Source organism: Athene noctua, chromosome 3 (assembly GCF_965140245.1).
Source record: "Athene noctua chromosome 3, bAthNoc1.hap1.1, whole genome shotgun sequence".
Taxonomy (NCBI): domain Eukaryota; kingdom Metazoa; phylum Chordata; class Aves; order Strigiformes; family Strigidae; genus Athene; species Athene noctua.
In genome coordinates this window covers 24,634,502-24,643,729 of record NC_134039.1, presented here as the reverse complement: position 1 = coordinate 24,643,729, position 9,228 = coordinate 24,634,502, and the positions used below count along the sequence as shown (strand labels likewise).

At 45.2% G+C, this 9,228-nt stretch overlaps 1 protein-coding gene across 2 annotated transcripts; it reads right to left on the bottom strand.

Moving 5' to 3' along the window:
* Positions 1-1,105: 1,105 nt before the first annotated feature.
* Positions 1,106-8,767, bottom strand: KCNJ8 (potassium inwardly rectifying channel subfamily J member 8). Of its 2 annotated transcripts, XM_074902326.1 has the most exons (3): positions 8,380-8,767; positions 7,672-8,118; positions 1,106-3,933 (listed from the first exon to the last, which is right to left on the bottom strand). In XM_074902326.1, exons 2-3 carry the CDS (start codon positions 8,034-8,036, stop codon positions 3,033-3,035), a joined length of 1,266 nt encoding a protein of 421 aa, XP_074758427.1. In that variant the 5' UTR covers positions 8,037-8,118; positions 8,380-8,767; the 3' UTR covers positions 1,106-3,032. The 2 variants fall into 2 exon arrangements, with proteins under 2 accessions (XP_074758427.1, XP_074758428.1); XM_074902327.1 differs by lacking the exon at positions 8,380-8,767 and having other exon boundaries at positions 7,672-8,294.
* Between the last annotated feature and the right edge of the window lie 461 nt (positions 8,768-9,228).

Below are 9,228 nucleotides of genomic sequence, written 5' to 3'. Positions count from 1 at the left end.
TAAAGTGCAGTCCCAGATATTATGCCTGTTCTGGAATGACTTTATAATCACTTTTCTACTCCTAGGAAATAGTTTTGCTCCCCAGTGACATCTGCCTGATAGGCTGTTCAAAGAGCCAATGTTCATTAAATGTGCAGAATAAGCGATGCTGATTAATACAGTTCCAGTTACATCATGTTACAGGGGGATGGGAATGGTAGGGACAAAAATAAGTGTGAAGAGATGGCAGTGGGATGATGCTTATACATTGTTGCTTCTAATTTTCTAAATTATTATCAATGAGAAATATAGACAGTTAAATGCCAGCATGAACTGTCAGCAGTATTTTGTAGAAATCTCAACTGTCTTTCTTAACTTGGCAGTGTACTTTAAACACAGAAAACTTCAAATTTAAAATAAAGCCCCTTTCATCTGATAAAGTTGCTAGGGAGAATAAATAACTACACATATTGAACCGTGGTGCTGCCAGCTTATCCGCTCCTGGCAGGCACGAGGCTGCAAAGCTGGGGCTGAAACCTGTCCTTCAGTGAGGAATGCATCTCCCAGCCCTGAAACCTCCCCACTGCTCTCCATGGCCACTGGGGTGGCTTACTCCAGCTGCTTCTGCTGCTGGCCTCTTCCAGGACTGCAAAACTTGCTCAGGAAAGGGTCTTTGCACTAAGGGGGTTTCTGCAAGGAACAGGAGCACAGCACATATGAACATGATATTCATGACACAAGGGTCTGTCTTGTGTATCTGTTCAGCATCCTTGCACATGACTGAGGTATCTTAGTGCTATCTCAAAAATACCAGTATCTCTACAATAGCCTTACAGGAAAGAGAGTACACAAGGTGTAAAGCAGAGAGAGAGATGAAGGCAAAATAAAAATTGGAAGGAAGAATGTACTTAAGGAGAAAATGAGAAAATTATTTTGGTTAAAAACATCTCAGCTGAAATACTGAGAGAGTATTGAGATAATTTAAAATTATTATTGAAAAGGACTGTGGAAAAGGCTGGGACACAAGAAGGACTAAGAATATAGAAGAATGGATGGAGAATACAAAGGAAAAAAGGGAAAGAAATACGGAAAAATTAGAGGCAGAAAAAATAATTACTGTCACCTTTTTATTTTGTAGTAAATTTGCTTTTGTACAGCATCTGATAGAACCATATCTCAGACAGAAATTCACAGCCCTGGAAATGGAGGCCTGAGACAAGTTGTATATGCTTTACTCTGACTCTTCTTGGAAGTTACAAATGTTCATTGTCTGGACACACAATGGACAGATTAATATCTCCAGATGTTCACCATCCATCCTCTCAGAACATTAACAGGCAGGCCAGGGAATGAATGCTTTTAGCAGAAACTTCAGTTTCCGTTACTGCTTCAGATGAAGTGTTTTGTCAGTGTTTATGTTCTGGGGATCACCTGCTCGAAATGTAGGGAGCCTACACTTCAGAACAATGCCCCTTCGTGCCACCACCTAACAGCACACGTAGCCTGCAAACCTTCCATACAAGTGCTGATGAACTGAATTCCAAAGAGAATGAGAATTCAGCATTGCTTTTGACTATTTTACCCAACAGGAATAAGCAAATAGTTAAAATCACAAAAGCATTTAAGTGGTTGAGTGGATTGGATAGTATAGCGATAGTACTTCTTTCGAGCCACAGACATAATAAGGCAACTTTTGTAAGAAATTTGAACAGGAATTTCCATAATTATACTTCTTATTCACAAAGGAAAAAAGCATGCATCAATTTAGCATTATCAAATGTGATACAATTAGTTGTCATACATTTATTTATTCTCATAGAAAAACTTGTAATGACATTTTTGGGAAGGGTCTAGATAAAAAATGCCCATTTTAATTTGAAGAGAAAAGCTGCTTACCACCAATTCTCAATGCCGTATTATATAAAAAACACAGGTGAGACACTGCTGAAAATTAGTAATTCAGCAGCAGCACCCAAGTCCCCCTGAAAAGTATTCAGATAGTTTTGAAAATACTATTTTTGATATTATTGGCATGGTTCCCTCTCATTCCCATTCATGAATTCTCACTGGCAAAAAGTAACCTTCTGCTGAAGCAAGCAGACTTAATCCTATGAAAAATACTGTAAGTAAAGTAAGTATACTTGTTGCCTTCAGTGTATGAATCTATAAGAGAAAACAAAACAGTATTTGGTCTTCCAAGGATATGAAGAGGATGTTAAAGAGGCATGTGCTTTTTTCAACTTGAATAATTTCAGTGAAATGGGTGCTCAGGTGGCAGCTGGGAAGACTTGAGTTTCTCAGCTTGGGCTACAGATACATTACAGGTTCATGCTTGAGTATCTCACCCTTATCTCAGTCTTGCAGTGCTCTGCAAAAGGCCATGCTGTTTTGCTGTTTTTTTCTGCCAGTGCTGCCCAGAGCAGCACCAGTTTTCCAGTGGAATGGTCAGGTTCCTTCAGCTGACCTGAATTTGCTCTGAAAATGCCTTTATCATAAAGCAACAGAAAGATAAGATACTGGCTCTTCTCCAGTAAAATCATGGAGGAGTTTAGCTACTCCTTTCAAGGGAACAAGGAATTCACCCCAAAAAGATTAATATCCAAATATCCCACACAAAATCTGCGGGAATTGTTGTTTGCAGCAGCTTTGAAAAAACACTCACTGCTGCCTGCAGGTGGGTAACCCACTGATATAAGGAAAAAAACATATTTTGTGACAGCCAGCAGAAGAAGGTAAGAAAGAGACTCTTGGTAGGAAAAATACAATTTAAAAAATTAGGATGCCATTAAAACAAGTATAAATACACATTATATTACATAAGCAAACTGTGTTTTCTTTAGTGTACACGCCATTTTTTATTAATTCATACACTAAGTGCTAAAGTGTTTCCTAATGCCATTAGGTGGTGCTTTCAGTAAGTAATAGAATAAGTAGTTCTCACACAGTTCTTTTCTTCGCTGTGTTCTAATTTTCTTAAGTAAAAGAAAATTTAAACAAAACACCATGGTTGCTTCCTCCTTCTGAAACCCACCAACCTTGCACAAGGCTGTGTATCATGTTTCTGAGGCATTCTGGCTCCCCTCGGGCGTGATAAACTGCACTTTGGGCACGATGAGGGAGGGATTGGTTCTCCGCATGGAGTTGCTCCTCCGGATGGAGTTGTTTCTCCTCATGGAGTTGCGTTTCCGCAGGGAGTTTTGGTGGGACAGCTCACTCTTCTGCAGGGTCTGGATGAGAATGGATGGCTTCTCATCAAGCTCTCTAGCGCTGCAACGTGGCGCTGCCACTTTGATGGTGTTGCCAAACTTGGAGTAGTCGACTGCATACACGCCTTCCTCTTCGGTGACGATGGGCACAAAGCGGTGACCCCACAGTATCTCTTCTGCTATGTAGGAGGTTCTTGCCTGCGTCGTGATGCCAGTTGTTTCTACGACTCCTTCAAGTATCACGATGAGCTCCAGGTCCTGGAGCGCCAGGTCAGCAGCAGAGATATCATAAAGAGGGCTCCGCTTGTCTATGACATGACAAATGATTAAGGGAGCCACAAGGAAAATATTGTTGCTTTCAATGGGGTTATCCACAGGGATGTCTACTTGGTGAATGGGTATGACTTCTCCTTCAGGGGTCGTAGTCTTCCTCACAACCTGTATTCTCACTGAGGCGCTAATGATCATGCTCTTCCTCAGGTCTCCCACTCGAAACATGAAGCAAAGTTTGCCGTTTCGAACCGCAATGACTGCCTGTCGGCTGAAAATCAAGGTCTCAGCCCGCCTGTGAGCTTGTGCAGTTTTCATGAATATGCAGCCCAGCATGACAGCATTGATGATCAGACCCACAATGTTCTGCAGGATCAAGACTGTGATGGCCAAGGGACATTCCTCTGTCATCATCCTGCCCCCAAAACCAATGGTCACCTGAACTTCAATGGAGAAGAGGAAAGCAGAGGTGAAAGACCTGGAGAAGAAGATTGCACAAAATTAACTCTAAGGACACCGAACACAAACTGAGAAGCTAGTAACTTATACTTTCCAGAAACAAACTTAAGGACCTATTTGTACAGTCTGGGTAAACTTAAGCCTTCTGTTAAAACCAGCAAAAGCACTGCATATACAGTGACTGTTTCTGTATGACTGGTGCAGCGTCTGATGGTGACAGAGAAGACCTCAGAGCCTGAGGTCCTAATAGACCATCTGTAACACTAGGTGACTCTGAGAAACTCACTAGATCCTCTGTTCAGGAACACATGTTGCCCACTGTGTTAGCTGGCAGTGTTGTAACAGCTGGGCTTTCCACCTTCTCCATCCCAGGAAGCTCTTGGTGGAGAGTGGTGGTTTTGGCAATAATGAGTAATTGGCTAGCACACCAAGATTCTTCCACCAGTCTGTGCAGAAAAAGGAAACAGGGAAAACTGCATCATTTCACCCATATGATCTGAGTTGTGACCCCCTTTAGTAGGATTTCCTGGAGGGGAAAGGAGCACTCCCAGATTTGTGACACTTCCAAAATCCTTGCTTGCCTTGTGACTGAGCCCACAGGATCAGGCTGCAGAGAGAGGCCAGTGGCTTCCAGGGTCCACTCTGCACATCCTGGCAGGAGGACCACGCTGTGACCCAGAATTTGGGTTTAGCTCACTGTTGTGGCAAGACTAGCTGGAAAATTTCAATACAGAAGTGGGTTGTAGAAGTTTGGGTTAAGTTAAATGTCCCTAATACGTTATAGTGATGGACATTAGAGGATGCTGTCCACAGACTTTTCCAAAACACATTATTTATAGTAGTCCACAATGTCATATCCCCTGTATATACCAGGGTCTTTAATTTCCTTTTGTAAAAAGATACATCCTTCACCAGTCTCTTACATGTAAAATCATTACCTTGGAGTTTATCAGGTAGAATTGAAGTACCCTGGGTCTCATATGAACCAATATCATAGTCACCCTTTTAACACAGTGCAATCTACAAACGTTCGAAGAATTACCATGCTCAACATGGCTTTACCTATGGAAAATATGTCCTGCCCATGAAGATGCTTCTAAACCATTCACTGGATCTGGTTTGCTTTTAAATTAATCTGCTTTTAAATAATATTTTCTTTTTTTCCCTAACCATATTTTCAGTGAACCTGGGGTCATGAGGAGACATTAAAATAGCATAGGCAATATCAGGGATAATTTTCTAAAAAATGAGAAAGTTCATCTTTCAGAAAACCACTCAGTCTCTGCAGAGATATCTTTGAAAGAACTTAGTCTTTTCTTTTTTTTTTTTTTTTCTATATTTTTAATCTTTGGCAGATTCCCTTGTAGTGAGGGATTTTTGCATTTCACTCTGAAGAAGTCAGGGACAAAGGAGTCAATTAATAGAATCCATTGAATGATGTTTTATGTTCATGAATATTTAGTTACATGCAGAATGAAACTTCTAGTTTAAACTTAATTCAGCTTAATTCAACTTAAAGCTCTGTGGTGTAAGTATTCTGATTTCCTTAACAGTACTCCTTAAAAGAAAAAAAAAAAAAAAGGAAAAGAGAATCTACCTTTTTACAGTGGAAGCATCTGAAGCAGCAAATTTGTACAGCATTATGACAATGTGAAGAAGGAGCCAGAAAGTCCAAATCATACTGTTCCCAGGTCCTTCCCCTTAGAGCTCTGTAACAGTTTTCCTCTTTGGGTAATGTTTGCTTTGTATGGCCAAGAGCTGTAAGACTTAGAAATTTCTGCAGTACTTTGAAAAATTAAAGTGCTGTGTATGTTCTGGGAACTGGTTAAAAACCCTGTTTCCTGCATATCTGTAATGACACCTAACCAAGAAAACTCTCCCAAAATATCTGTGGGCCTAAATCTCAGGAAAGTAGGTTAAAAAATATTTGCCATTATTTTGGCATATGTAGCACTGCAATATTAAATATATTTTACATCCAACAACTCACCATTCTTAAAAATGTCAGCAACCATACTGCTTTTCACAACTTTGTCCAAAGTGGTAGCCAGATTTAACAGGATGAAGTATTTCACTATGAATAGAAAAGATTTTCCATGGCTTGGACATGGACGCTTGAGCAGCTGTTGGCTGAAGTACCACCAGGTACATGCACGAGGGAGTGATATGTATTCTTTGTCAGGGGCTAAACCAGAAAGTTACACTGATTCATCTGCGCTACTTTTTGACACCTCTCTAGGCTGTCCTTGCAGCAGAGGTTAGCAGCCATCCTGGAAGAACCATGGATTTGGGTCTGCTTCATCCCAGTGGCACAAAGACCTTGGGAAGATGGTTCAGGCTCTGCAGGGTGGTCCAGGAGCCCCATGGGGAGCCCCATGGGGTGGGCCAAGCTGAGGGGGCCACCAACCAAGTGGAGGGATGTCCTGCTGGCTGACCCTGAAGAGCTGGTGGGGTGTAGCTGCTCACTAATTTAGGTTGGACAAATCCCACAAATCCCAGAAATGCCAGGGGTGACACCCCAGTGGGTGCAAGCTGGGTCATGATGTCTTATTTCAGAGGCAACTGCTTGTGGTCAGTTATTGGAAAAGAAATAAAGCAGCAACAACCCCTCCCTGCCTTAACCTCACAACATAATGAAGGCTAGCTTGGAAAAATCCCCATCTCCTTTAGCTTGGAAAATCCTCATTTAGCACAAGAGTGTCAAAACAAAGGGAGAATGAAATCTCGTCTCCCTCATGAACCAGATACAGTGTTCCTTCAAACCTGGTGAGGTGCCTTCAAACTACATGCAGGAGAAAAGAGGAAAGGGAAGTGGATAGTCCAACATCTCAGCAGACCTTGCAGCCCCCCTCCCAGTCCCTCACAGAACTGCAATGTGTAAAGGCAGCTGATCTGGGGCAGTCTGGTGGTACCAAATCAGGATTTTTCTGCTTAAAAACCTAGTGCTATAAAAAGATTTTTTACTGATGAGATGATGAAGCAATCTTATTGCTTGCCCTGCCTCCAATTAACAACCACTATGTATGTATGTGTCAGTTTATCGGTGCGTTGAAAACTGTCACAGCTTCAGGGACGGAGGGTAACATTTAACAGGTGACATTTAATCTAATTTAAGCTTTCACTGTCTGACACATCATGCACACAGCAGAAACTCTTCCTCTGTCAAACTGCTGGCTTATGGCTTCATCAAGGTATTTTGAAGCACCTGTATTTAGCTGTCGCATGAAAGACATCTTGGAAAACATATAGTTTTGCTCTAAACTGCACTCTTCTTGCTAGCCCTGCCTGATACCCATGGCCAGTGCTCTGCCAGACACCCATGGCTGGTATCTTGCCTCTCAGGCACCGGTCTCAGGATTATCACCTTTTGCCGGCACGGTGAGTGGCTCGCACCACACTGGGGATTCTCCCGCTGCCATAGACAACGTTACAATACATATAACACATACCCACTCTTGTAGCAGGCTCTTATCTCGACAGGCAAGGTATGTTACCCACAGAGTATGGAGACACATGAAAAGCAGCAGGTCTCCCTCTCTTTCAGATCCTGTAAGGAATCAAAGAAATCTACAGTACAGTATTTTCCAAGCCCAGAAGGCTTGCTGAGTTTATGTAATCTAGAGGAAAACACTGCACTTTTCAACTGTCTCAACCAAACATAACAGTTCATGTAAACTGAAAGCTGCATCTTAGGCATTGGCACGACAGCAGGCAGCTCTGTTTCCCCCCTTTCTTCATCCCACCAACTGTACTTTACCTGACACATGTCACACACGGTGTCCACTTTGTGCTGTTCATAGTGCTTTCTGTGCTTGGGTCCATGTCTCCATGGGCGAAAGCCACCAGCCACCACATCATGGCGAAGAGCAGCCAGCTGCACAGGAAGGACATAGTAAAGATGACCAGTGTGTGACGCCACTTCAGGTCCACTAAGGTGGTGAAAATGTCTTGCAGGAATCGCCCCTGCTCACGGATGTTCTTGTGTGCCAGGTTGCACGCCCCGTTCTTGGCGATGAAGCGGGCTTTGCGGGGCCGGTCTCGGATGCGCGGCTTGCGCAGGTTCTCGGCAGCAATCCGTGCCAATACATACTCTTCAGGGATGATACTCTTCCGAGCCAACATCTTCCTGCCACCATAGTCCACTCGGCGAGATGTGAAATGGGGGGTGGTCTCTCTAGCGTGTCTCTGCAGGGCTCACTCTACCCTGCAAAAAGAGAGAACCTGGTCAGATTTGTCACGGATGCAGTACGGCAAGAATTCGCGATTAGGTACCCCCTACCAATAACTATTACATTAAATGTCACTGTATGATTCTACAGTGACCTCTCTCTTTCAGATTATCATTTTTATATGGGCAATTGGTATCAGCTCATAACAGAAACGAAACATGCTATTTTGACACTCCTTGCAGGAAGGGAGGCTGCGGAACAGTCTTGCAAATTTGGTGTAAAGTAACATGACGTACGACAGGTCGGTTCCTCGGGCTGTTTCTCCAGGAGACAGCAGTGCCCAGGTGGGTACCACAACACTGAGCACTAAGTTATTCGCATCCTTCAGGACCCGAAGAATCAGACTTCTCTGGCTGGAACCAAGGCTGCTCTGCGGAGAGACCACGGAGCCTCATTTCTCACGGCGCTCGCCTCGCCGTGCAGCCAGGAGCCCCGCCAAAAGCCCCCGTCCGGTCCCTCGAAAGCATCACCAGAAGGAGCTGAGCCGGAGGTGCGGGACGCGGGGAACGGGACTCCACGGAGCAGGCGGTCGCATTTCCCCTTCGCAGCTCTCCTTCCTTTCCGGGATTAGGCTGGGAACCCTCCCTTTATTCCCAAAGTTTGTTCCCAAACGGGTGACAGCACAAGCCTACGGAAAGCCCGGCTCCCCCGCGTCTCCCCTCCGGCTGGCCCGGCCCACCGGGGAGGGCAGGGACCCCCCGCCCCGGCACGGGGCTCAACCAGCCCCCGCCCCGCCCCGAACCGCCGCCAATTACCGCGGCGGGGCGCGGCCGGGCCGGTTGGGCCGGGCCGGTTGAGTTCGGGCCGGTTGGGCCGGGCCGGTTGGGCCGGGCCGGTTGGGTTCGGGCCGGTTGGGCCGGGCCGGTTGGGCCGGGCCGGTTGGGTTCGGGCCGGTTGGGCCGGGCCGGTTGGGCCGGGCCGGTTGGGTTCGGGCCGGCGCGGCGCACTGAGAGGCACTGGCTTCCTTGCGCGGAGCGATACCCGCCGCGGCAGAGGGGTGATGGGAGTTCCAGGCTCGGCGTGGCCGGTTTAGCGGGGGGCAAGTTGCTCCCACCGTTTGCTTGTACCTTCTCTGTCGGGGCGCG